This window comes from Aythya ferina, assembly GCF_964211825.1.
Source record: "Aythya ferina genome assembly, chromosome: 22".
Lineage (NCBI taxonomy): Eukaryota > Metazoa > Chordata > Aves > Anseriformes > Anatidae > Aythya > Aythya ferina.
In genome coordinates this window covers 6,145,838-6,173,531 of record NC_140320.1, presented here as the reverse complement: position 1 = coordinate 6,173,531, position 27,694 = coordinate 6,145,838, and the positions used below count along the sequence as shown (strand labels likewise).

Genomic DNA, 27,694 nt, shown 5'->3' with positions numbered 1-27,694 from the left:
TATGTAGGTCTGCGGTGTATGAAAGGACGGTTTTATATTCAGATGACTCAAGACGTGATCTTATAAAAGGCCAATATGTAAAACATATGCTGCTTACAAAGTGTGAGCAGAAAAGCAACAGGTTTTTGTTCTGTGTGGGAAAGTAAACATGATAATCTTCCCTTCTCGTATTATTTCAGCAGCAGCATATCAGTACAGACTGTAGTACAAGGCCAGGCTGCAGCAGGGAAACGGAGATCTCTGAAAAACGACTCTTCCAAAACCACTGGGGGGCTATGTGCTTCTTTTTTTCCACGATACCCTTTGCATTCTCAATGAATTAATGTAGAACAGGTGATGACCTTGTTTTTTTATTTTTTATTTTTTTTATTTGGCCAAATAAAACTCAGAAGACCCATTTCTTTTTGAAAACAAATTGGTTCTGCTGGTTTGATCAAATTGACCAGCACTTATTCTCTGGTACTGTAACACTGTACTGGGGGTGTTCCTCCCCGTCAATTAGAGCATGAACCTGCTGCTCTGGGCTCCGTCCTAAAAAGACGAATGCTGATCCAGCTGTCATATCATTACCTTCTATCCTGACCTGAAACACTTAAGAGTTATTTACAAATTGAAATGTCATCTGCTTGCTCACAAACCAAGTGGCTCACACGGCTTCTTTGCACACAGATCCTGCCCACCTGGTGGTTTTATAAAGCAAACCAGTGTTCACCTTGGAACTGAAGACAGATTTGTTACCTGAATTGCAGCGCATTAGCTGGAGAGGGGCAATGCCTTGATGCCAAAGTGTCTGATACCCAGTAGACTGTACTATTGATGTGCAGCTTTCATTCTGTTCCTTAATGGACATGTTGCACAAAGGGCTTTCTCGTTAAATACCCCCAAACAAAACAAGAATATACGATTACCATATCGTGAAAATAATCGTATTTTCTTTTGCCAATGTACAAGAGGCTGGTTCACCTAGCATCTTGACATACCCAACTTACGTCTCACACAAAAGAAAGACTGTATGAAAATATCATCCTTCAACGTAACTGTTTTTATTGTGTAGTGAAAGACTGCATCTAAAACCAGAGGAAGAGGAGTATCAAACAGCGTATTTTACCTAGTACGTACAAACGAAGAAGCTGCTGAGAGTTGAGTAGTAGATTTCTTGCTCAAACAGAAAAGAAGCAGTAACTCAGACTTCCATCTGCGTTTTATCAACTGCTAAGAAACAGGGTAACATAAGGGTGCAGCTTCTCAAAAGACTGGCAAACAGAAAAGAAACAGGAGATACATCTAGTATGTGCTATGGGATGGCTTGGTAAGATGAGAAATCAGCTGGCAGTTTTATCACTTTCTCCATTCTCTATTAGTTTCCTTTTCTTTTCATCCGTTTTCCTCTTGAAGATGCTATCTCTGTAGAACTGAAGTTCTTTGATGCTTTCCCTGATGTCATCAAGTGCTCTGAAAGAGAATTAAGGAGGGCTTCAAAATGCCTGCACACATCTTCAACTACATCTGGATTCTAATGCTTCTAAAAAATTCCGGGCTGTGAGAAATAAAACTCTGATATGCATGGATCACAAATCTGTCAGAAATAAAAACAACCCTCGCTACTCTTGGGCATGTGGAAAGCAATAAAAGTCCACCAGCACTGACGTGCCAGGGAGTAATGTACAGCTTATTAGTTTATGTCACTGCGCGACATACAAGCTCTTGAAAGCCAACAGGTTCTACAGCTTCAACTACTAAAAACAATTCTCTATTAATCTGAGACAACAAAGAGACAAGGACTCAGGAGACCTGTTTGTTGCTCCTGCTCTGGCCAGTCATCTGCTTGCTACGTGAGCAAGGGTGACTGGTTTTGACCCAGTACTTTTTGTTACCATGCTCTGCCTGCTTGGACTGTAAGGTCTGTGCAGAAGTAGGAATCTTACTGCACGTTTTCAAATGTGCAGCACACCTGCCTGTGATTTCCACCAAGATCTCTACAAGACATCCCTTCTCTTTTTATACCAGAACCTCCTCTCCTGCCTAACAAGGCCATGTCAGAACAAAGAGGTAAAGATGCAGTTACTTCCTTCCACTGTCATTTAGGAATGTCATAGCTAGAAGCACCAAGTAATGCCTACAGAAAGCCCAGTGTAGACATTTCAATGCATAGGTGTGTTGCTCTTTTTTCCACATTTAGTCTGAGCAGATGAAAAAGCAAAATGGATGCACTTACTGTGCATATGGACTTACCAAAGCCTACAGATCCCAAGGGATTTGTGTGAGACCCACCATCTCCTCTATACAGAACTTAAAATCTTAGAAAATGTGGCTTTCTAAAAATTGTTAATACTACATAGCACCTTTTCTTCCAAAACCTCAAAGCAACTTCAACTTTTAAGGATGTCTTAGATGCCAGCAGGAGCATAACTCAAAATGAAATCCTTTCACAGAAAGCAGAACAAGCTCTCTGACATACTACAAGCTCGGGAAATAGCCAGGACCAGAACTCTTATCTCCCCATGTGCAGTCTTCCAATTTTAGTTTGTCTATGAACAACTTTGCCCAATTCAAGGACAGAAAAAAAGCACTGTTCAGCGAGCTTTTTCACGTGGTTTCTCACTGTGATGTCTAAAAAGTGATAGATGTATCTACATTGCCAAACAAGCATCTCGGCTTGAATAGTAAACAAAGTGAATCAGAACAGATAAGAAAGTTTCTGACTCTGTGTATAACTCCTTCCCTTACAGTAACCAGGCTTCTGACTGGAGAATACAAACTATATGACAGGGAGCAGAATCGTACAACCTCTGCTGTCTTCTGCATTAGAACAAACATGCCTGGAATCAAAGGAAGCACGCAGCACCAGCTTCTGCTCATGAGGAGCATGTTTCCTGCATGACAAACTCTACTTTGTTATAACGAGGAACCTCACCTGTGAGAAGCTGCCTTCTTTGGTGCAAATTCATATTCTTCTGGATACCAGCGTCTGTAAGCAGGAAAAAACAAAAAAAAACACCACTTAAAAAGGAAATTGGGATTCACTGACGTGTTCGGTGGCTGCTGTGGGTTTGTTACAATTGGTGAAAGAAGTTCAGTTTCACTGGCTTATGGCGAAGCCACAACCCCGTGAATCAAAGTGCTGCAAATGGCAGACTACATCACTCCCCGAGTACTTTATGGTTCATTCTGTCCATCAGCCTGAACAGAAGAGATGAAAGAATGAGACGGCTGCATACAGCCATCTCCCAGCAGCCTTTAACCTTGTTTTAGAAGAGCGCATGTTAGTGCCACTTAACAGGCTTCCCTAGATTATCTTTCATACAACTATTCAATTTGGGGAATATTTACCTGCAAAGTTCTTTGACAGTGCTCACATCAATGATCCTGTAATGAAGATGCCTCATGAATTGAGGCATGTATTTGTCAAGAAATTTCTTATCTGCATGAACAGAGTTACCTACAAAGACACAAAACAAGATGTTTCTTCAAAGACATTGCAAAGCTACTATGAATATCTAAACTACAAACAGGCTATGCATGCTTGGAAAAGATCATAGGGTACGAAAAGCTATTCACTGGCAGCTCATATAACTCATTTTCTAGCAAATATGATTGTAAAGGTTTGTCAGATTTTCATTTCAGGATCACACATGGTTTAAATACATAATCCCTATATTAATTCTTCAGTTACTACAATTTCTGTCGCACAGATAAGTATCAAAGAATTGTAAAAGCATCGGGTTTTTCACCAAGTGAAAACAGGCATCAGTATTAATTTCATTTAGCCATAATCCTAAAGCCGTATGTGAATGTTCTGAATTTAGTTCCAGGTAACAGGATATTTAGCAGATTGGCATTTGGTGCTTCATTCAATACACACAGTGAAGAAAAGACACTTTGGTTTACTGTTCCGATTTTACGGTCACAGATTGCTGTCAGCAGTTAAGTTGCCCTTCCCAATTGTAACTGTACAATGAAACATTAATGCTAAAAAGAACTCAAAGTTTCCTGCAGTAGCAATGTGCAATATTTGCTTTAGGGAATCAGCAGAATAGATGATGCCTTTCTCTACTAGCAGGTTTTGATTCGCACGTTAGATCTCTGCACAGAAAACTAAAGCATCCCTGCCACGTGCATCAACTGGCCTTTCAGCATCCAGCTGGGAACTGCGGGAGGGATGACATTATTATTATTATTAAGAAAGAACACATTTTACCTGCAAGAGGACAGAGACCGGGAGGTGTTTGTTGTCGTACAAAGGACAGAAACTCATACTCTGCCTGCTGCAATGAAATTTTACTCTCCTTCACCGCCTTAGTAAGGCCAGACTGCAAGAAAGAGCCATTCGTCATAAATTATATATATGCTACCATCAAAGATATTTCTAGAAATACTCAACAGCAAAAGATCAAGCAGTAAAGTACTGCTTGCTCCCCAGCATGCCCAGAAGTATTAAGAGTACAAATTCACTTTGTATTTTAAGGTATTCTGGGGAACCCAATCGCCTTTATACCTCCATAAGGAGGTATAAGGCCTTGCTGACTTTCAGGGCACCACTCACAAGACGCAAACCATTGCAAGTGCAGACGATCATAGAGCAGTCCTAAGGACACTGCCTCTCCTGTGATTTTCCTCTCTGTTGCTATACTTCACAGGGTGTTACTCTCAATTACTGACACATTATGCACACCTCGTTTATACACCTGCACGCACATGATCCAGGAGAGTGTTATATTTCTGTTTAACGAGAGACATTTGCCTCCCCAGCACAGAGTAGTATGTGTAAACAAACAGAAATAATCAGAATTCTGACTGAAGTGTTTATCAAGATAACTATAAATCAGAAAAGCTTCATCCTTCTTTTTTTCAACAGTTAAATGTCAGATCTGCTCTAAGTGTTCTCAGTGATTTTTTTCCATCTGGCTATGCTATATATTTCCATGACTGTGCTGCAAAAATCTACTTGACAGATCCAAGTGGTGGTTAAAAAATTCATTATGTGGCTGCATTTTCATCTATATTCTAATTGCTTCTCTTTTCTTAGTCAATTAAAAATAAGTAGCTCCTCAGGAGCAGTGATAACGAATGCTACCATCTTCAATTCACTTGTGAACTGAAGTTGAGTTTGTGTCCTCAGCTGCAGAAGGGGAAAAGCTCCCATCGCAGTAAATTAATATTCATTTTCCAAACTCTTACTAATCCTTCCCAGGGAGAGTAAGATGCTACCGGGGGGGAGGAAGGAGGGGCCGTGAGTGTCTTAAAACTTCAGCACTTAATTGAAAACTACATTGAATTTAAATTTGTAATCAGGGATTGGAAAATCCATTCACTTTCTTGCTACGGGCAAGGAGGAAGCTTTCCTTGGTGACTAAAAACTAAAATTAATCTACTCTTACAAAAGTTAAGTTTTCAGTGAAAAAAATAAGGTAGGCTTACAGTGCTGAGGGGGACAGGCAAAAACAGCAATCCAGTGTTTACAGTAAATAGATCTGTTTAATTATACTAGGACCTTAATTTTCACTAAGTTTCTATTTTGCCAGCTCTGGACTATTCTACACCAACCCTGTAGCTATTTTTAGTTGGGACGTTATACCACGTCGTTTTCTTCTGTATTGGAATCATTATTTGCATTATTTGACGCAACACAGACCAGGCTCCAACATGAGGAGCTGTCAGAGGGGTCCATGCAACCCAGCCCACTGCCACACAGGCACTGGGACTGCTGTGGAGTCCAGCCACGGCAGAGCTCAGCACGCAGAGCAGGGAGCTGAACCCAGCTCTTAATCTCATGCCAAAAGGCACAATGCTGAGTGTCCACTTTGGAACGTGGGAATCAGTGGCACGCATCAGGGTGATGGGTCCTATTCTATGACCTACCAAAGCTTGTCTCACAGTCTGCAGCTTTCCTGTGTGCTGTTGCTGCTTGAGCCTTCTCTTGGACTCATTCACTGTTAGCTTTTGCTGATGCTTTTGATTCTCAAGTCAGAAAGTAGCTTCAAGCACTATTCAAACTTATAATAAGCCAAGCTACTAAGCACAGGATACCTCGGGACAATCTGACAGTTCCAACAGGGGATGGAGATTACAGATACACAGATGTAACATGTGGCTATGCCACGGATGACCTGTGATTCTTTGGGTAAAACGCTACACGGCGGCTCCTTGGTATATAAGGATGATACTTACTGTTCTCACATTCTTCATCACCTCTGTTTGATTGCAAAAACCGTTCAGCACAGCTGTTGTCCCTTTTTAGAGGCCTGTACTGCAACTAGCACCTCTGAGTTACGTCATGGCTACAAAGAAATGGGACTCGCAGGGTTGCTTACCTTCCCGTGGTGCTCCTTGCACCACTCGGACATGCCATCCAGCAGCTCGTCGGGCTGGTTGATGATCAGGTTGGGGCCCTGCAGGGAGGGAAAGCACAAAATAACCCAAACCTTCCTGAGGGGGATCGTTCGGGGCAATTCGGCATCCCGGGGCCGGCGCTGCCCTCATGGGGCCTGGGGGGGGGGGCTCCGTGAGGCCGCTCCCGGCTCCGTGCTCACCTCGGCCAGGACGTTGAGGTCGCAGTCGGTGATGAGGCAGGCCATCTCCAGGATCTGGTCCTTCTCCACGTCCAGCCCCGTCATCTGCCACACAGGGGAGCGGCACCGTCACCGCGGCCACCCCCCCCCCGGCCGCCCCGGCCCCCCCGACCCTCCCAACCCCCCCGACCCCCCTCTCCGCCGCCCCGCACCCCCTCACCCCCTCTACCGCCGCCCTCCCCCGCACCTCCAGGTCCACCCAGACCATGCGCTGCCCCATGCCGCCGCCGGCCATGGCCGCCGCCCGCCGCCGGCCCCTCCACAGGCGCCCGGCGCAGCTCCGCAGGCGACCGAGGCCACCGCGGCTGCCGCCGAGCATCGCCGGCCAGGCCGCAAAGCGCCGCCGCCGAACTACGTTTCCCGGCGGGCCCCGCGGCGGCGGCCCCAGGGCGAGCGCGGGCGGCGAGCGCGGGTGCTGCTGGGAGTTGTAGTTCCGAGTGAGTCGGCCGCGCGGGGTGCGCCGGGAGCGGCGGGCGGGGCTGCCGGGCTGCGGCCCGGGCTATGGCGGCAGCGGGCTGGGGGCGGTCTGGGGCTAAAAGGTGGCTTTTTGGTTAAAACACGTTGTTTTCAACCCCCAGGGGAAGGAATGTGGTCGGTGCAGGCGCTAACCGGCCGCACTCTCAGCTCTTCGACCACCACAGCTTTTCCCAAGCATATTTCAAAGGCCAAATGGGTACAAACGGGGGTGAACTGAACGAATAAATCAGGCTGTGAAAACATTCGCGTGTGTGTGGTTTATCCACGGGGAGGCTTTTAATGTTCTTCTCCAAAACAAGGAATATTCAAAAGGAATCGTTTGTGTATCAAAACGGTTGGAAACGCACGTCAGGTGCCACAAAGCATCACACCCCTCGGGCTCTGCTTCAAGGGGTGTGTGCCTGCACCTGACAGAGCCCTCCTCCTACAAAAATACACTCTGCATTATAATACAAGCACCCAACAACAACTCTTAAAATGTGGCACGTTTGTTTTCTTGCATAGAGCCCTGAGGTGTTGAGTTATCAGAATTATAGCATATCCCGAGTTGGAAGGGACCCGTAAGGATCATCAAGTCCAACTCCTGGCACCGCACAGGTCTGCCCAAAAGTTCAGACCCTGTGACTAAGTGCACAGTCCAAGCACTTCTTAAATTCAGACAGGCTTGGTGCAGTTAACACGTTTAAAATTAAGATGCTAGTTTTGGAGCATTCTGCTAGTAGTTTTACAAATGTTAAATGGTAACTTTGATGGGTTTATTTTACAGAGATTCGGTTAGAAACAGATTAAAGTTTCCCATAGAGTTCTTTGAAGCCTACTGAGTGCTTGTTAATGCCGTGATGGGCGCCACTTGCCCTCTCTGTAGTTCTCTCTTCTGTTATCGTAATCGTGGCTCCAGCCTTCACGATTCCTGTCTTCGTAGACAAAATCGTCTCTGCTCCCCCGGTAATGATGGTCAGAGTCGTGGCCTCTGTCTTCAAACCCGTAGTCATCCCTTTTGCCCCTGCAATAGTCAGGCCCACGGTCCCCAAAACGCTGTTCTCGGCCAAAATGCCGACTGTCCGAGTAATAGGGGTGGGAGCCCATCCTGGTCTTGCGCAGCGCTGCGACGTCTGGGCGCCACTGCATCTGCGAGGCTGACGAGTGGTTAAACGAGTGCCCGTGCTGGTACCCGGAGGCAGCAAAGCCAGGGTGATCATACTTCCCACCGTACTGGGACTGCTGCCGCATCGCACCGTGCATCTGGAAAACAAAAGAGAAAAAGGCTCGGTGGATTTGATGCACTTTCCTTCTGGCAGAGCGCTCAAACTAAAAATTATCAGGACCCCATGCCATAGAATAATCTCCTGTGCTGGCCTCTGAGTTCCATGTGAATCATGCTGCAAATACAAGGGAAAATGAGAATGAATCAACAATATGAGACTGACTGCAGATGTACAGAACGGCTGCTACCAAGGGCTTTATCTACAGCTGGACTCGTAAAGCTCCAAGACCACCCAGACGTCACACAGCTTAGTAGCAGGCACTGTCAGTCTTTTGGAACGGTTATTTCAACGCTCCAAAAATACATTCTTGTGACCTAATACAATCATTATAGGACACATCTAAGTACTCAAAATTAGAGCCAGCTCTTTCACATTATCCATCATCTGTGAGTGACTGCAGGTTTAGACACTATTAACAGCACAGCTTACCACTCCTTGTCTCTGAAGGTTATCAGGAGACGGCAGAGACCTCTGCACAGATGAGAATCCTGCTGCTACCATATTATCTGGACTCTTATCGTATCTGCAGAAAAAGGGATTAGGAGTTTTAGTCTTAAATGTTTCTAACATAGGCTATTGCCACTCTAAGGGGCACTTGCAGCCCAGTCACACTGCTACAATTAGAAAAAAAATAACTGGGCAAGCATTCACCTCAAATTACTACTGCTGTGAGGAAGTAGTGCGGAGACGCTTGCATCGTGTATTTGGCAGAACTCTCTCCACATCACCGAATCTTTTCCATACTCATAGGAAAACAGTTTTTAAACAGGAATGTGACTTGGGCCATAAGCTCTGGCAATCAGATCTTTTGGAAAGTCACTTTCAAGATGACCCTCTTCTTTTTGCATTAGGTATTCAGGTACCAAGAATGCAGGGTACTGAAGGTAATAATAATGCAAGTACTGATTCCATAGGGAAGAAAGAGTAAGTTGTGCTTGGAATGAGAACTGGGAAAGCTGAGTGTGTCAGTGCTGTTTTTTAACTTGAACCGCACACGTGTACCTACAGTGCGGACTCTTACCTGCTGGAAGCTGGATGTGCTGTGCCAGATGGGCTCGTATTGGCATTTCCATGTGGTAAAGAAGATGAATTACCGTCCTGAGATGCATGACTGCTCCCTGAAGAGAAACAAACATTTCATGAGACCGCCAAACATCAGTTAGATTAACTTGGATATGAAATGAACTTGTAAGATGCTAACAATTTCTGCATGCTTAATTAGCTCTCAAGTTTCACCAGCGATCTGAAAAAGCATACAATCTGGTTTCCAAAACAAGATACCGCATCTGTCTTAATGCCCAGTTGGGAAAGACGCAATCAGGCTTGCAACATTCTGGCCAAAACGCCTCACTTAACTAAAGTCAGCAGCAACTTTCACTGCTGCTATAATTTAGAAGGGCTTTCAAGGGTACAGAACGAATAATCGAACAAAAGAGAAGACTCAGCCCGGGGTTTATATGCCCCCTGAAGTGGCAGGTAGGTCCCTGGTCAAAACCCAAGGGCAGAAGCACATGCCTGTGTGACAACACATTCTACAACGTCATCGGCTAGCAGATGAGGGGCAGTTGGATGAGAAGGGTGAGCAACAACCATCGCTGACCAACTCGGTGCACCTCTGCCAGGTTTGGGGAGGAGGAGAAAGGCGGCAGCTCTGCTTCCCACCTGGGAGCTGCATTGTTTTGTGTTTCTTTTCCTGGGTACCTGATCGGAACTGAATTTTGATGGGCCTCCCGTAGAGCTTGATCCCGTTGAGCAGGCTCATTCCGTAGGGGACGGATTCCTCGTGCTTGAAGTTGACGAAGGCGAACTGCTTCTGCTTGCCATCCCTGTCCTTGGGGATTTTAACCTTAATCACCGGCCCTGCCTGCGGATCAAGACACGAGAGACGTTAAGCGGGAGCGGAGCAACTCCCCAAACCTTTAAAAATAAATAAATAAATAAATAAATAAATAAATAAATAAATAAATAAATAAATAAATAAATAAATAAATTTTTAAGGTTTTAAAGTTTTAAACCACGAAGGAGGAGGGCCCCCAGGAGGCGGCCGCGCGGGGGCGCTCCGCTCCCGCACAAGTTTGTCCGCCCGCGGCCGCCGTCCGCCGCCCCGGCCCCTCCCCATCATGGCGCCGCCAACCGCCCGCCCCATCCCATCCCATCCCCGCCCCGCCGGGGCCGGGGCTAAAACGGGCGGGCCGCAGCCGCGGAGCCTCGGCGGCACCTGGTGGAACAGCTCGAAGATCAGCTCCTCCGTCACCCGCGGGTCCAGGTTCCCCACGAACAGCGTCCGGTCCGCTTCGGCGGCCGCCGCCCCCATCGCGAGGCCCGGCCGCCCGCGCCCGGGGCCGCCGCCGCCGCCGCTCGCTGCTGCGCAGGCGCGGAAGAGCGCGGGGCCACGTCACGGGGAGGAGAGGGGGGAGGGGAAGGCAGCCCCGCCCGGCGGCGGGCGGTGTCAACGGCTGAGGGGCTGCGTGAGGGGAGGGCTGGGGACGGGGAAAAAAGGCACCGGACGGGAAATTCGGTGGCCAAAAATCCATAATTAGGGGCCGAGGGGGGTGTGAGGGCTGCGGTGGGGAGCGCGGAGCCGCCAACGGCTCCCTCCGGCACGCCCCGCCGTGAGGCGGCCTCGGTGTCCCCTCGGTGTCCCCTCGGTGTCCCCTCGGTGTCCCCTCGGTGTCCCCTCGGTGTCCCCTCGGTGTCCCCTCGGTGTCCCCTCGGTGTCCCCTCGGTGTCCCCTCGGTGTCCCCTCGGTGTCCCCTGTTCTCACCGTCTCCCTCTCTTCCAGGTCCTGCTCCAGAGCCCAGCCACCACCAGGGTGAGGTAACTTCGCCGTGAGTGCCCTGAGCTGCCAGGATGAGCACGGTTGTTTTGTGTAATAATAATAAAAAGGAAGCACAGCACTGAGTGGAGTGTGGAACCGTTGGTTCGTTCCCTTTTATTGCTGCAATACTCGCCACCATCCCAAATACTGCCTCCTGTAATGGCACAAACACACGCAGGCTGCTTTGCATTCCTCCTCTGAACAGCTGTATTACTCTTAATGTGAAGACAGCGCTTTTGCTTTTATGTCTGAGCAGAGTTCTGGACACCCATCTCTCAGCTAAGGTACTTCTCCAGCGTGTTGCGAAATAGCTCCCCTTTCCCATGATGTTTGATTGCATGGTAAGTACAGTTTGCAACAACTGTAATTCCCCTGGATATTTTGGAACACGCTGGATGTAAAACAAGGATATTTTCCATCTGGAAATTTTTTGAAAGGGGAAGTTCAACCCTCATTTTTCATTAGATTTCAATGCATTATGGCATATCCTATTTTCTTGTTAATTAGGCCCTGTTCATTTTCTCCAGTTCATTACTTACTACCGCACCTAGAATTTATATTCATTTGGTTTAATCGTGTTCGCCTGGTTAAATTCTAAACAGTTACTCATTCAGAAAGGAAATTATTACCCTACTCTGCCAGGACTTCCACTTTGGCTTAATTTCCCTGGAGCCTCATTTGCTTTCTTCTGTGGTTTTTTTTTTCCTTACTGGGTCCCCGTAGGTTTGGTTGGAAGTGTATTTGACAGCTTTACCATCATCAGCTTTCTTCACTTGGGCTGGGCATCTTCAGATGGATGTAGCAGTTTTGCATGGTGTGCGGTACGTAGCTGGCTGAGTTCAGAGGGACCCACCCAGAGGTGATGGGCTCAGGCTGGCCTGTTGCTGTCTTGCATGGCCAAGACCCAAAAAAAATGCACAACAGGGGAATGAGAAAACAATTTCAGATTTTTTTACAGGCATACTACAATCCTGTTGTGGTTTTTGCCTTTTTTGTTGCTTTATTCCCATTTTGCTCTTTAATAAAACCCTCAAAGGTATTTGCTTTCAGGGCAAAAAATGTTTGTAAGCTTCCTATTTAAACTCTTAGTATAAAGGAGCTTATGTTGTTGAACATTACAGAGACTTACCAATTCTGCTTGTTTCTGCTTAATTCAGTTTTCACCTTTAGATTAGGCTCTTAGTGTTGGGTCTTAGTAGTCTTCCTGTTCCACCACTAATCATTGTTAACAATTACTCTTACATTGCAAAGGAAAGAGCCCAAGAAATCAGTGTCAGTCTTGCAGGTGACACACACAAGCCACAGATACCAGACACCACTTCTCCCCAGCGTCATTTGCATCCTGACCTGATCCAGCTACTTGAGAAAGCGGTGTTCATGTCAGACCAGCGGAGGCAAGAAGAGCAATTAGTTCTCAGATTGCTGCTGCACGTGTGTGATCTTACCACCTAGTCCCAGCTCACAGGCTGGGAAAGGGCGTGGGTGTACAATAATTCTCTACTGAAGCTCTGAAATGTAACAGGGAAATGCAATGCAGAGACAGTAACTCTGTTGGGATGCACCTTGGTTAAGGCTCTGTGGTGGTGTGTGTTACAGCTTGCTACTCTAGCTACAGATATCTGAACTCCCCTCAGCCTCAGCTGTGTTGGACAGTCCATGAGCCCACAGGACTGTAGTCCATCTGTCTGTCCGTCCCGTGTCTGTAGTGCAGCCTCTGTCCTCAGCGCTGATTGCAGATGTCAGCTGTGCCTTTTCTCGTGCCTGATTGCACTCATGCTCCTCAGGTTATTCAGCTGCCTCGCTGACTTCCCCGTGCAGATGACAATCTTCTTCAGTGCTGCGGTAATGGGGCTGCTCAATTGAAAGTGCATGCTTGAAAATTCTCCACGCCCTGCTATCCTACCAGAAAACAGGTACCCGTAATTACGTCAAATGGCAGAGAGCTCGGTCAGACAAAGCCATCGCAGATGACAGTTCTTTCACTGGAGAGCCTAAAAGAATGGGTCACGCCAGCTAATACAATAACCGCACACCTTATCCCTATATGCAATTTTCATTAGGGCCATTGAATGTCTGTGACTGACACCTGTACAAAGAGGGAGAGAAGCAGATAGATAAAAATAACAGCTACAGTTACGACAATAAAGTGAACTTCCACGGGCTTTTGTGGTTCAGTTCTTTGGCTTCTCGTTCAGACCCGGAGTGAGTTATGGGCAAGTCAGAGTGGCAAACGGAGGAGGCAGAGCTCAGCCTGGAGTGGGGAGGAAGAAGTGAAGACGAGTAGCAGAAGACTGGGAGAGGGGTTCCTCCCCTTCATGTTTTCTCTCAAATAATTTTGTATTATGTTAATAAATTTTACAAGTCAAATACTGAAGTTTTGCCTGGTTTTCTCCGGTTTTGCTGCTGCTCTGTGCTGTGATTTCATGCCCTGATGATCTTTTAGAAATACATTAACAAATGATCTGCCCATCTCTTCACTCCAAGGTGAAAGGACACCCGCTCCCTTCAGCCACCCTCCTTCCCCCTGTCCTTACAAGCAGGGTGTCACACCAGCCTTTCCCTTGCCTGCACTGGTCCCACCGAAGCTGCTCAAGCCAGTGCCACCACGCTTTTTGCCAGAGAGCGCACAAGCAGGCAGGATACCCCAGCCTTCTAGCTGAGAAAGACTTTCAATTACTCCTGGCAGGTTGCAACAGAAGGGTAATTGTAGCTACAAACTTCTCCATGAAGGGAATCATTGTGCTTTTTAAACAGACCATAAAAATCTCCAGCAATGCTGATGTTCGAACAGTTAAACAGCGATTAAAGACACCCGCACTACAAGACCTGGGCATGTTATTTCCAGAGAACATGTCAGCAGCTGCTGAATTCCTGCATTTACTGTGCCTCTGTGACAGTCGCAAAGGTCTTTATAGAAACAATTATGTTATATTCAGCGTTAAGTAGCGAGTGTCAGAGGTTCTGCGCTCTCCAGCACAGCAGAAAGTCTGCGCTGGTGCAAATGTTACACCACAGCCCTAAAAACGTCACTGGGGCTTTTTATTAAGTTCTTACCAAGAAAGTGAAAGGAAAACCAGCAGAGAGGTGGACGAACCCCTCTACTCCTCCCCTGCTCTTGTGTCATGGGGAGCTTTTACGATACTTGCAGCCCATGACTTGCTTCAACCTTCGACTTCTTCATGTGCTAACCCCAGCCGGAGCATAGCACTCTATTGTAGGTGGCAGAGGGAATGATCCATGCTCAGCACTGGGTTGCCTTCCTTCCCCTCCATTTAACTCACTTGCTTCTCCAGGGACAGCTGCTCCGAGCATTCCCACCAGCTCTGGGTGGCTCTGCTGCACTTGCCTCCCTCCTTCAGGACCGATATCCCTCCTGGTGCCTTCTGCTGCTCTCCTTTTCTTCCCCATCATTTTACTTCTCCCATACCACCTGTGATTGCAATCCCACCGGCAGTCCCTGAGCCACACAATCCCTTTAAAGATGACTGTAATTACTGGCAATCCCTGGGATTACGTTACGTGTCCATGGCTTTACAGCAATTGACAGCAACGACGCGGTACAGTGCGAATCAGTATAGCTTGTTTTTGCAGCCCAACGGCTTTGTAAACAGGATCAGAGCACCCAATGCATTTACTTCTTAACAGCAAGCTCAAATTGGGGTGTTTGGCAAGAAAAAGTGGCGAGGGAGTTTAAGGCCGGAGAGTGAGTGCCGTGCTTCCCGGTGCTGGGAGGAGGAGGAGGAATGGGTCCACGTCCTGAACAGCGCCTGAAACAATTCCGGGGAGGGTTGCTGTGCTCTGCCCCAGTGCTTTCTCTGCTCTTGCTCCCTGCGGGACCCCCCCGAGCCCCGCGGTGCCGGGAGCAGCGGGAGCCCCGCGCTGTGCGGTGCCGGCCACGCAGCGGCAGCAGAGCCCCGCGCTCGCCCCGCAGCCTCCCGCAGCGGGGCCGGGATGCTCAGAGGGCCCGGGGAGCATTACGGGCTCGGGATCTGTGTAATTGGCCTTTACTTCGTTAATGATCTGCTGCGAGGAGCGGGTGAGCCGCTGTCACCCTCCCGCTAACAAGCACCATCCCCGGCTTTGCTTCGTGCCCCAGCGTTCCCACCGGTCGCTGCAAGCCAGTTGCCAAAGGTATGAAGCAGAAAAGAAAGTCAGCTTGAAAGATGGACACGATAAAAAGGCCTTCCTCAGAGGGCAAAGTGAACAGCAAGCACTCCCTGCTACTCCGGCAGCGTGTCCCCCAGAAGCAGGGGGCTAGAAGGTCTCCAAAGGGCCCCTCCTGGCCTTTAGGGCTTCTTTGCACTGGGATTTCAACCCCAAAGCAGACCACAAGCACTTCCACCTTGCCATCAGAGCCCATTCACAGTGCCCTAGGACAAATCCCGGTGACACCTGGAATCTGAGCTCTGAAATAGGAACCGAGGGAAACACACAGTGGGGTACCCATGGACCTTAACCCTCCCCCCCGGGCATGCATGGTAGGCTGCAAAGCAGAAACTCCCACCCAAGGGGAGATGCCAACAGCAAAGCTAATATTGAAAATGAAAATGCAATGCTGGTTCAGCCTGTGCCCCTGAGAAAAGTGCCTCCTGCTGCTGCTGCTGCTGCTGCAAGGCCCTTCCCTGCGTGCCCCCCTGCCTGCTGCAGCCTCCCTGCACATCTCTGCCTCCCCGGTTTTCCATCTCTATTGAAATCTCAGTACTAGACATCTGATTTCCATTTTCCCCAGTACTTTTAGTTCAATCAAAGTATGTGATTAGGGCTCTGTGGGCTCCATTGTCATCTCTACCTAAGTGCTTCTCTGATTGATATAAACAGCATTTCGATATTTACGCTGTGGTAAGTGGAATGTGTTTCTCTGGTTACTTTACTGGATAATGCACAAAATCTGCCACTAAAGGGAGAAAAAAAAATAAAAATAAAAGTTCCTGCAGAAAATGTGGTGGGAGGAGAGGAGTGGAGGCCTGATAGGGCAGCTCTGTGCCTTGTCCTGGTCCCATCAGCATGACAAGGAGCACCTGCACCCACCTCACCACCTGGCTAAGCTGCAGCAGCAGCCAGGGAGGTTATAAAGGGTGTGCAGGAGGCCCCTGTTTGCCCTTGGGGGTGTGCTGGGTGCATTGAGCTGGAGGGTGGAAACAAATCTGTATTTTATGTGCTTTCAAGCAGACAGAGATTAGATGCTCTCCTTCATTATATCTGCAAGAAAATGCATAAAGTATGTGCCTGAAAAGCAAATGTTTTTAGTTTCAGATATTTGTAGGGAAGGGGAGCAGCTATTCTTTTGTTGAAAAAGGGTTACTTGAAAAAAATAGAGGCAATCGTGCTCTTAAATGATAAAATGTGTTTATTTTCTGAAATATAACTTTAAAACAGCTCTTGGAATATAAGTTTCACACAGGGGGGCTTGTGCAAATGCTGCAGCTTTCTCTCTCAAGCACTGCGAAACTTCCTCAGGCAGAAGTTCCTGGGTAGTTCTCCTGGCAGCAGGCCAGGGGGTCTGGGTAGGTAATATGCTAGTGACCCAAATATTCTGCAGAGGTATGCTCTGAGGTAGGATGCTCCACCTTTGATAGAGTTGGTTGGAGGCATGTTGTTGGCTTTTCAGCAATTTTTTCCTTCTGTATCTACCTTTTTACTTGGTAAAAATTGCTGCATTTTAAAAGCTTCAACAGAGAAGTTTTGAGCAGTTTAGCTGGGTGCTCTTTTATCTAGCTTTAAGAAACATGTGGACAACCGATCTGGATTTATATTGTTTTATGTTTGGTATCTGGAAGTCCCATCCTGGGAACAGGGGCTGGAGGTGGGCAGCAGCCTGGGAGCTGCTCCTCCTTGCTGCGGGTCTCAGTGGGACCACGATGAGTCTCCTGCTGCCAAGCAGGTGCAGGGACCTGGCTGGTTTTCTGTTGCATGCATATTGATATGCTCTTAGCTAAATTATGTTCTTGCTAAATGGGCAGTGCATGTTGCTGGGACCTCACCTTGGGTCCTACCCTAGGCACTTGCTTGGAACTGGGAGCAGCTGGGGCTGGAGGCACTGTGGGTGTGCTGGGACCAAAGATTCCTCATGCTCTGCATGGCACAGAGGGTCCTGAAACAAAACTCTCCCTCTCCAAGCATTTCTTTTTCTCTTTCTGCTCTTACTCATTGATGGAGATTGAAGCAGTTCTTTTCCTGGTTTAAGTTTCTCTGTGCTGTAACAAGAAACTAGCAATTAACTATTGTAAGAGTGTTTTACAGTCCTGTGGAAACCCTTTCTATCCACTGTGTTTTAAATGGTTATATCTTTTATTCCTAGTTTTCAGGAGTATAAAACTTTACTACATTTGCTGCAAACCTTCATACTTTGCTTTGCGGTTTATTGCTCCCTCTGCAGATATATCTTACTCATAAATAAGGCTTTCATCTCTACAGTACTCGACTAAGAACTGCAAGGCTCTGAGCGGTTTCATTAATGGGACTTTGCCTAGAAATCCCAACATGATTCATATCAAACCTCAGCCTTTGCTTGGCCCAGTGGTGCAGAGCTCTGAGAGCTGTGGCAGCAGCAGGTCGCTTGGCTGGGTTATTAATGCCCCAGCCAGCAAATTGATCTAGTGCTGGGAGACTGATGTGATCTAGAATTGGATGATGAGTGCAGAAAGCTTGGTGGTGAGCTGGAGGAGCTGGGTCTCGGTGCTGGGGCTGCTTTGGGCTGCCCAGACTTGGGCATGGAGTCTGTTGAGCCTTGGAGCACAGAAATGTGTGCTGGCTCCAGCTGTGCCCTGCAGACCCTGCTGAAGGTCCTGCTCTTTCCTCACCTGCAGTGACACAGCTGTCTGCATCAGCATTGTCTCTGAGTTCAGGACCTATGGTTTACCCCTTAGCAGAGGGGGTGAAAGCCCTCAGAATTGCATGGTTGGCACCTCGGGCAGCAGAAAGCAGAGAATAAAGGCACAGCTGAACTCCAAAGGTGCTCACATCATTCTTCCCAACTGCAAAAGGAAAGCAAGTGCTCTGTCCCACAGGCATGGCTCATGAAACCAGGCTTCCCTGCAAACCCTGTCTCATTGCATCATCTTGAGCCTTGGCATTATTCAATCAGCCCCTGTGCATTGAGCTGGAGAAAAATATTTATCAGTTTCCTCAATAAGCCAGAATTAGTTGTACAACTGCCCTTTGACGTGCTGCTACGTGACACAGTCTCTGGGAGTTGTAGCGTGCCCTCGTGCTTTGTTTATCAGGATTCATCCTTGACTCCCTCACAACACAATAAGTCAATACAGATCTGCACAGCAGTCGGAGCTCCAGACAAAGCTGCAAGGTTTGGTGCAGCAGCCAGAAACGTGAGTTGTCAAGAGCTTTTGAGTGTATTCACATATTGCTTCCTTTTTGCTGGCAGCAGAGCAAAGAAATGCTTGTTACTAGCGGTGGCGTTAACCTCTGACTAGATAGCTGGGGGATGCGTGTGAATAAACTGTTCTTTGTGGGGGCTGATGCCTGCAGATGCAGAACCGTTTGTTAAAATATACATTCTTAGGGCCAAATCCCTGGTGGGTACAAATCAGCCCTGAAGTCAACAGGGCAGCAGCAGCTGCAGTCGGCAGAGTTTAGCTGTCTGTGTAGCTGCTCTCACTCAATAGCTTCCTTTAGCTGGAAAGTTTCCTTTTTAATAGGAATTGTTGACAATTAATTATCTAAAAGCTCTATTTTCCCTTGATTAGGAATGCAGCTGATTACTCTCTGTTCCCATGATGTGAGGGACAAATAAAGAGGTAGAATAAATAAATTTGAGTCTGCTGTGGACTCCAACAGTGGTTCTGCTTGCACATCTAGAAAGTGGAGTCGGTGCACAGAGCCCACTTCTTTGTAGGTCTAGGAGGAGGAGCAGAGAATACCAGTCCCTGCTGCAGGTTTGTTTCCAGTGCTGTTGTGACACAAAGGATTCAGAAAGTGGGGGGTATTTACTGCAGCTTTCAGCCCCCTGCATGCTACCTGGTAATTTCGTCATCATCACATTGCTGTGATAGCGGTTTTAAAAATCATGCCTCCCCTGTCCCCTTTTAACAAAATACACATTTAGAGCCCACTTGTTTAGAGCTGCGTGTCCAGAATGCCAGCAATTAAAATATTGTTCATTTAGAATGAATGGACTAACAGTCACTGAAGGGTGACCTCCACCAGAAGAATTAAATTTGTGTTGTGAGATTTCTGTGCACCAGCAGAGCAGGCAGTAAGGTACACACTGTAAGTCACCAAACCCAGGCACCTCCCAGTTACCCATTCCCCTGAGCGTCCCCACAACTGTGTTGTGTTTTTAAAACCTGCTTTCCTGGGCTTGGGGAAAGAAGGCATGTGCTGGGCTTGATGCTCCCAGCTCCCTGCCCACAGCCCTGGGGTTGGCAGCTCCTGCGCTGCCGGATGGTTTATGGCATCATTTGCCAGTGCTGATATCTGCTACCAAGCCTCCAAATGTCAAAGCTGGCAGTGGGGATGCAGGCAGTGCGAACAGGTGGGCTGTGCAAATCTCTGGGGTCCCACCAATTCACATGGATTCACAGGAAATAAATTAATGATGGTGTTGGATACAAAGCCCTATTCTGGGTGCAGGTGAGTGAGCAATTCCCTTCTGACAGGCAGAGAGGGAAGGAGACCTGTCATGATCAGATTGCCTTTGATTTTATTGTCTAAGATAGCCTTAAAGGTATTCTGCATTGGCTTTTCTCTTGCTTGGCATTTTTGAAGCAGTGGCAAGTCTTGCTTAAAATAACGAGCACCCCTGCTAATTGCAGCAGACTACCTATTCGCAGTGCAGGGTGTTTCTTGTACCCTCTCCATTAAAGTGCCAAAGGTTCTCTCAGCTCCTGAAGAGACTGCAGATGTTCAGAGCAAAACACATCACCCCTATAAGTGGTGTAAACCCACACAGCTCTGCATAAATGGTGCAAAACCTGCTCCTAAGCCAGCCCATGAACACGGTCTTTGTGCCATAAACCGAAGTATTGTTACCCACAGGCTCTCTGTCTGCATGGTTTTGATTTTGTGCGTGCCATTTTTACAGGATTCCTGAGTTAGCCTTTGGACAAGTAATATTGTATTTTTGACATCCAGTTAGGATTTTCCCATAGTAGCAATACTACAGGGATTATATTTTCAACTTGTGACTTGTCTGGGAGGGGAAAGGTTAATGAACACCTGCTGTGTTACTGTTACATTCATTAAACTTGCTTAGAAATTTCATGGCCACGTTTGTACGCCAGGCAATGTCAGGTCTCCCCCCGACAAGAACCGGGGCTTTAAATCTTGCTGTTTCCAAGGAAAATAAATGCAAGTATACGAGGAAAGTTTGGGGTCCACATGCCACAACAAGGGTTCAATTCAGAGTGTGAAAAGGGGAATGGCTGTTTTATTAATTACAGGCCTGCCTGTGATTATCCCAAACGTTTCTGGTGGGAGCGGTCGGCTCCGTAACAAAGCGGTGCTGTGTCCCTGGCGCGCTTCTGGAGCCGCTCTGGATCAATGGCTGGGTAACCGAGAGGTTAATGTACAGTGTGTATTGCAACTGGTTGTGATTTCTTCATTTTACTATCAAGATTTTGTGGCTTATTTAAAGCTGCAAGTGGCCATTAAGAATATCGGTGAGTAAAGTCACTTGGCTGCCTGCATTAATTATTAACTCGTAGATCTGAGCCTGTAAATGGCACTGGGGGAAGCCCGGCGGCTCACTGGCGCGTGCCGCTGCAAAGACTCCGGGCTCTTTCCAGCTCTGCCTCTAGGAAGCACTCTGGCTCCAGATAAATCCCTGCCAGAGCCTCCAAAATGGGGAAGAGGACTCTAAGCTTTGCTGTGAAGTGCAACCAATGTGGTCTTTGGGAAGCGCTTCTGAGTTTTTGGGGTCAGAAGACTTGGTAGTGGGGAGAGCTGTGCACAAAGGATGTGTTACAGGGAAGGATGTGGCTGCAGCTTGTTCTCAGCTCGATGGCAAAGATGAGAAATGAAGCACAAGGCAGAGACCCGCACAGCCCTGGAGATCTGGATGGGCAGGAGGTGGAAACCAGTCCCCACCTGGGGGTCTGGTAGGAAGGCACTCGTTTTGTGCTTATCCTCCTGTGATGTCCGTGTCACAGCAGTGGGCATCCCCTCGAAGCACCAGGGAGGGGAATGGTCCTGTGGGCAGGGTACTCCCAGCTTCCAGCCAGGAGGTGAGAGCCAGTGCAGGAGTGCCTGGTGCAAGTGGGAGCAGGGTGGATGCGCTGCCTGTGCGCACGGGGGTCCTCGTGCCAGCCCCTCTCACCTGCCCCTGTGCAACTGGGCTCGAAACATCCTGGGAGCAGGCTGCTGCTACTGGCCAGATGATCCCGTGCAGATGGCAGAGAGATAAATGATGCCATCTTTTTACTGTAGTGGTTTGGCCGTAATTTCTAAAAGACAGTTATTAGATGCAGTCTTCCCTTTTTCAGGGACTGTGACTCCTTGGGCACAGGGAATTGCGATGAGGAAGGTAGAAAGCGAAACCCGACGTTAATAATGAGAGCAGTGCCCAAAACCCCATCCATTCCTCTCCTCCAATTTTCTCCTGTGACAATTTATAGGTTAGTTTGATGCTTGAATAGCTGTGTCTCTCCAGTAATATGTATTCTCGGTAAGTATTCCCCGCTGTGGCATATCCTAAGAGAACTCCATCAAATAATTATCTTCCCTTTTATTTATTCACAGTCTTTTCACTCGATCTGCATCACTATAAAATATTCCAATGGTTTCCTCTTAGCACAGAGCTTTCCTGAGATTGTAAAGTGTATTTATGTACAGTATTAAATCCACACTATGCGACTCTTTATCTTGGCACTTTCCTCATTTGATGCTACTGTCGGGCACTGGCCCCAGCCACCTTCTGCATCTGCTGTAATGCCCTGCGTGATCAGCACACACTGAATCCGTGTCACTTGCCCAAAGCCTGGGGCGAGTGACACGTGGAAGGTGTTGGTGCTGCCTATGAGACCTCTGCCTTGGTCTCTGGGGCTTTCAGGAAAGCGTGAGCATCAGCCTCTGATCACCACAGAGCAAAAAGGGCAGCAGCCAGCCTGGCACCCAGCGTGCTGTGCCTGGCAGTGGGGTGGGACGTGGTGCTCTGAGGCAGGGTAGGTGCCTGAAAGGGTCTGGGGGAGCAGTGAGGCTGATCCAGAGGGATGGAGCAAGGCAGCCCCAATGGGAAACCTCCCGTTACCTCTGAGATTGCTTTGTGCTCAGTGGTTCCACTCAGCGAGCACTAGCAGTACTTCAGTGCCGTGTCTGGCGTCAGTGCAGAACTGATTTACCTCCTCTGGCTATTTGCTAGCGAGCACTAGTGTTGTTTTGCTGGGGTGTGCAACACTGAAGCAGGAAGGGCAGGCAGCACGCAGCACAGACCTGCAGCAAATGCTGTGTGTTGCCCTAAATGCGTGACATCCATCCCCCATGTGTGAGTGGGTCCCTGTCCCCAACAGGAGGACTGCAGCTCTTCCAAAACAGCTTTTCATAAGCCATTATATCTCAGTGTGGGGTTTGGTGTACTTTGCATCAGTTTACCAGAGGATATTTGGTGTCCTGGACCTCAAATGGCTTCTTTACAAAGCACCCATGCAAGACAGCAGCAATAGTGACTATACATGTAGCCATGTGGCAGCATTTTGGCAAGAGCAAATTCTCCTCTGCAGTTGTGGCGTAATCCAAAGGTTTTATGGGCTGAAAGGTCTCGTGTCAAAATGTGATCTGTAGCTATTCCTGAGTCCTTTTCACACAGAAGAGTTCTTCCCTTCTCCAGGGCTGAAGAAACCAGAAAAAGTAAAACTGCCTCTGCAAGTTTGTGCTGCTCTTGCAAAGTTTTTGAGCATCTCACAGGAGCCTGTAAGCTGTGAGGCAGATGCAACGTCTGTGCTTTGTGCCACGTCTGGTTGCCATGATTTGATGGCAGCTGGTAATAAGTTGGTCATGGCATCATACAGCAGTGACCGCTCATAATCAGAGCTTTTACTCCCTGCTTTGCCAGCAGTCAGCTCGGCTGGAACGTGGAGAGGATTTAAAAGGGGTTGGTCCCAAAGAGGGAGATGCCAGGGAGAGAAACGGTTATGATGATGACCATAATGCTTACAGTCATTTGGCTCCAATACATCTTTAAGTGGCTTCCTATCAAATCGAGAGGAGAGTTCCCTAGCAAGGGTTAACTGAGTGTATAAAATTGATTGCGATTTTAGTAATTCAGTATAATCACAGTCTACCAGCAGGTTGCTTTTCCAGCAGGAGGGTTTGGAATTATTTTCTGGAGTTTGCAATATAGAACTTAAATTAAGCCTCAGAAGTCAGAGGAGCTCTGCTGCATCTCTAATGTGGTGCTAAATTCTCAGCAGCACATTCTCTGTATTAAAGCCTTTGCTAGCAATTAGGTTCATTAACTATCACAATACCTTATTTATTACTCGGCATGCCATATGGTTTCCCAGCTAAAGAATGGCACCCGTTCTAGCACAGACCATTTGGCATCATAAAAATGTTAACAAATAATGTTATGGCTCTCAAGGGCAAAAGGGCTCACTGGGTTGCAGGTCTGAACGGCAGGAGAGAATATGAAAACATTTTTCTTCTATAGCAAAATAAAGAATTCCTCGAGACAGAAGTATTCAAAGAATATAACGCTCACATAACACAAATGGGAGTTTTATACATGCCCATAATGGTTATGTCAATATTTGCAGTAGGCAGTGCTCTCACTCATCCCCTTTCCTTCCCCCACTTCTCTTACCCTTCTGAGCATGAATGTTTTGGGGAGAAACGATGGAAGAGGACCCACGCAGTCCCTGGCTGCCGCAGGCTGGGTGATGGCTAGATGCACCATGGAGTTTGGTGCTTCTTGGCAAAGGCCTGCCTCATTCTTCTGTTTCTTCTGGAGATCTGTGGCAGCTTTTCCTCATTTGGATGAGGGTAACTTGTCAGTTCTAGGCAAAAGCTGAAGTGTTGGGGAAGGAGGAGGAGAGGTTATCATGGAAGAGTCTGATTTTGCAATCTGTTGTTCCCTTGTTGTTCACCCCCTTCTTGTCCTGTAGCTTTCAATATTTTGGAGATGATGTGGGTGATCTCTTGGCTTATACACAGCCAGGGACCTGGAAGAAGAGCATAATTTATTACAGCTTGATATAAATGTGCTTAATCTGACACGCCTTGTTTCTTGATGGCACTAGCTTCTTACATGTCTTGGTGGGGATTTTTCAATGGCGTTAGCTCTGTGGAAATAAACGTCTTTAAGAGGTTTCTGTAATTTTGGGGGGCTGGGGTTGATTACTGAGATTTGGCATTTATTACAATCCAAGCTTCATCCCTGCAAAAACAGTTCTGGGCACTGCATCAAGGCACTTCGGATGCTGGCATGTTCACATAACACTGATTTTTTTTACACTGCAAGATGACCTGTAAGGGGTGAACTTATGCCAGTAGAAAAGAGCAAGTCAATAGTGGAATATGAAGCTCGGTGTTATAACCCTGGGAAGAGTAAGAGCTCAGTCTTGTTGTTTGGTGGTCCTCAGAGAAGATCAGAAACCTGTGTGCATCTCAGGATGGGAGCTCTGTCCATGGCTGAGCTGAGAGGCAGCTCTGGAAGGGATGCAATGATGAGCAGTATTACTGTAAAATTTACAGGCTTTAAAGCAAGAAAGGACTATTTGTGATCACCTTGTCTGAACTCTTGAGCGATGCTGGTGAAGCATTTTACCTGATGGTTAATGTAGCGCTTCTTCATGCCTGAATTAAGGCCATTTTTTTAGGGGTCCCGGCAGTTCTGCATGTTTTACTGCAGCCTGTGGCATGCAGTGCAGTGTGAAGCCAGGTCCTGGATCAAAGTGCTTGGCCAGAGGATGAGTGACCAAAGACAAGGTCCTGAAGCTGAGAACCATGGGCACTTGGGGTCCAGAGTACTTACGGCTCGTGAGAGAAAGGAGTCAGATGTTCCTGACCTGAAAAACTGCATTACTGAGCAGGGGATGTCAGGATGGGACAGACAAATGTGTGTGGTGGCAGTGATGGGGCTCAAGGTTAAGGTATTTTATCCTTTTTTTCCTTTTCCACTGAGCGGCTCTGTCAATAGATAAGTTAACTTCTTTTACATCAGGACATGGATCTGAAGAACAGGTTTGGTAATCCACCCTCTGAGCAGCTTTTCTTTTACAGTTAGGATTTTCAGCACTGTAAGATTGAAAGCCCTGTGGGGGGAAAAAAAATTGAAGTGCAACAAGCTCGGACATCTTTGCAGGGGTCCTTTGAGGCTGAGGCTCTGCCTCATTTCTGGAAGTGGCCAAAAGACGGAAAAGCTGTGCCCAGACTTGGCTGTCCCACGTCCATCACATCCACGTGTGAGGTGGCACAAACTGTCACCTGCACAGAGCCTCTGCACTTAGGCAGAGGGGAGGTCATCCCACCCTCACTAGCAGTGTCCCAGGAGCTGTGCATCCAAATTAAGTGGTTTTTAAATCTCAGAGTCTTCCATTCACCTCCATGAGACGTAGGAACCTCTGTGATGCAGCAGCTCCATCTTCTGCAGCCCGTGTCTCAATAATACCTGTCTCTGCACAGCAGAGGATCAGGACTCCCCTGTGTAGTGTTAACTGATGAGCTGGATGGGGAGAGAGGGTGAAACTTCCTTTTCTGTATCCAATTTCCAAAGCTTTGAGCTATTCCTTTGCCTCTGACATCTGATCCGCATCCAGGGTTAAGCTCTCTGCACCCTGAGTCTCTGTCAGCTGGCCATTTGAGAATTCCCTTTATATCACCCTCAGTGCCCCTTTTCAGAGGCTGCACACCCTACTGCTACTGAGCACCTCTTGTCCCCACCGTACTGGTGCCTTACAGCCAAGCTCTGGCCAGCCCCTGCTGGCTTTAGCTTGGGTTAACCACACCAGTAACCGCAGCAGCCTGGGAGCAGAGAGCCTCAGAGCATGCTCTGCACGCTCTGCTCGTGATCCACATGCAATTTGGAAACATTCATCATGAGTAAGGTTCTTACTGGGGTGGAAAAAATGTGCTTGGCCAGTTTGCGAAGGGTGCAAGTCCTGCAGACCTCGTGGGAGGCTTAGTAGGGTGGTAATATTGCCTTCTGAAGGCAGGGAAAACTGAAGGGGGAAAAAAACTAGTGATGTTAGTGCTGAGAAATGCTTTCAGGCACAGATTTACTCATGGTGAGCTATCTGCTTTTAGGCGTTTCAAATTTCTTTATTCCATTTCACCTATCTTTGAAGTGATTACTATTTTCATGAAAGTTGGGATTATTCTTTCCTGCCTGAAATACCTTAAAGGAGATGTTTCAATGTGTCCCTTTAAAGGTCCCTGGGGCTGGACCCCAGCGAGGGGCCACCCCACCTTCCCGTGTCCCAGCTGGTACCTGGGGAAATCAGGAGGTGTTCCCTGCCTGCCCAGTCAATCCCTCTGCACAGCAAGGACCCAGCAGTGATGCAGCATTTATTTCTGTAGTGAGACCGGCAATGCAAACCCTGACAATGAACTTTCTTTGGTTGGAAGACAAAAGGATATTCTGGTCAATTTGTGGTGGAGTTGCTGTCTTCCATATTACGCAGGAAGTATCTGATGCACCAGAAGTGGTGGTGGAGAGGCTTTGCTGGTAAGAAGCAGCAGGCTGGACTTTAAGAGATCCTTTGTGCCTTTAGGGGAGTCTGGGGTGCTCACAGCCCTGGTGACAGCAGCATCAGCTGCCTGGGTCGCATGCCTTTCTATCCTGACCTATCTGCATCCTTTGCTGCTTGCAGAAAAGCTTTTGAACCTCTGGCCCCAGAAGATAGCTCTTATCCAGGAGGAGCTTTGCAACACTGTTTACTTTCATTCTTCGGAGGCTGATCAAGCTGTTCCAGCAGGGAATGTGTTTCGGTGGAGCCTGGGCCATGCCAGCCTTCCTCCCGCGTGAATGCTGCGATGTCCAAGGGCGCTGCAGCACCTTCAGCCTGGCTCCAAAGCACGCGGCTTGACACTTGGCTGCGGGACAAGTGCGTTGTGACTGACTGGGAACGTGCATGCTTCTCCTAGCCTTCACAGGGGATCCATAAATATCTCTTAAAAAGGGTCATTTGCAAACTGTCTTGATATACTAATGTTATCTGAGGCTTCGGTCACTTAGGAATTTCTGACTAGATAAGATACCAAGGGTTTATTGCATCTCCTGGCAATTATTAAGAAAATAAAATCAGTTAATATCTAACCTTGAACCTAGACTGTAACATGTGGCTTCAGACTCTATTCTGCCTTGCTTATAAGACCTGGAGTTGTATAGTTTATGGAGGGGTATTAGGAGCGACTGAATAAATGAACAGGAATTTCATTTGAGATTAAAATACCTTCATTATGCAGCTAGAATGTCTTAGAAACATTTCAGAAGCGTTTTGGAAACAAGATCTGTGTGTTTGTGTGTGATTCAGCCACTCGATTTCTCCTGATACAAGAAAGAAAACAAGGAGGAGCCCCTTTGACAGAAATTTCCCCAGCTGTGTAGGCATTTTGTGTGAATCCTTAGCGCACAGATATGGTAAGAAAAGGAAGGGGGGAAGAAAGGCTCCCAC

General features: G+C 47.6%; 2 protein-coding genes and 2 long non-coding RNA genes across 10 annotated transcripts; 2 read left to right on the top strand and 2 right to left on the bottom strand.

Moving 5' to 3' along the window:
- Positions 1–1,019: 1,019 nt before the first annotated feature.
- Positions 1,020–6,912, bottom strand: REXO2 (RNA exonuclease 2). Its single transcript, XM_084495640.1, has 7 exons — positions 6,757–6,912; positions 6,531–6,614; positions 6,312–6,389; positions 4,199–4,310; positions 3,331–3,439; positions 2,915–2,968; positions 1,020–1,452 (listed from the first exon to the last, which is right to left on the bottom strand). The coding sequence occupies exons 1-7, from the start codon at positions 6,886–6,888 to the stop codon at positions 1,323–1,325; spliced, it is 699 nt and encodes a 232-aa protein (XP_084351766.1). The 5' UTR covers positions 6,889–6,912; the 3' UTR covers positions 1,020–1,322.
- A 382-nt stretch (positions 6,913–7,294) lies between these two features.
- RBM7 (RNA binding motif protein 7) lies at positions 7,295–10,669 on the bottom strand. Its single transcript, XM_084495639.1, has 5 exons — positions 10,530–10,669; positions 10,013–10,175; positions 9,333–9,429; positions 8,741–8,834; positions 7,295–8,288 (listed from the first exon to the last, which is right to left on the bottom strand). Exons 1-5 carry the CDS (start codon positions 10,623–10,625, stop codon positions 7,875–7,877), a joined length of 864 nt encoding a protein of 287 aa, XP_084351765.1. The 5' UTR covers positions 10,626–10,669; the 3' UTR covers positions 7,295–7,874.
- On the top strand, positions 10,413–13,496 carry LOC311422508. 6 transcript variants are annotated; one of them, XR_014685389.1, is made up of 4 exons: positions 10,413–10,577; positions 11,094–11,470; positions 11,853–11,950; positions 12,381–13,496. It is a non-coding gene; the product is annotated as an uncharacterized lncRNA (long non-coding RNA). The 6 variants fall into 6 exon arrangements; XR_014685388.1 differs by having other exon boundaries at positions 11,094–11,413; positions 11,853–13,496; XR_014685390.1 differs by having other exon boundaries at positions 11,853–13,496.
- Positions 13,497–16,233: 2,737 nt separating this feature from the next.
- Positions 16,234–27,694, top strand: LOC311422506. 2 transcript variants are annotated; one of them, XR_014685386.1, is made up of 3 exons: positions 16,234–16,347; positions 26,598–26,745; positions 26,891–27,694. It is a non-coding gene; the product is annotated as an uncharacterized lncRNA (long non-coding RNA). The 2 variants fall into 2 exon arrangements; XR_014685387.1 differs by having other exon boundaries at positions 16,237–16,347; positions 26,450–26,745.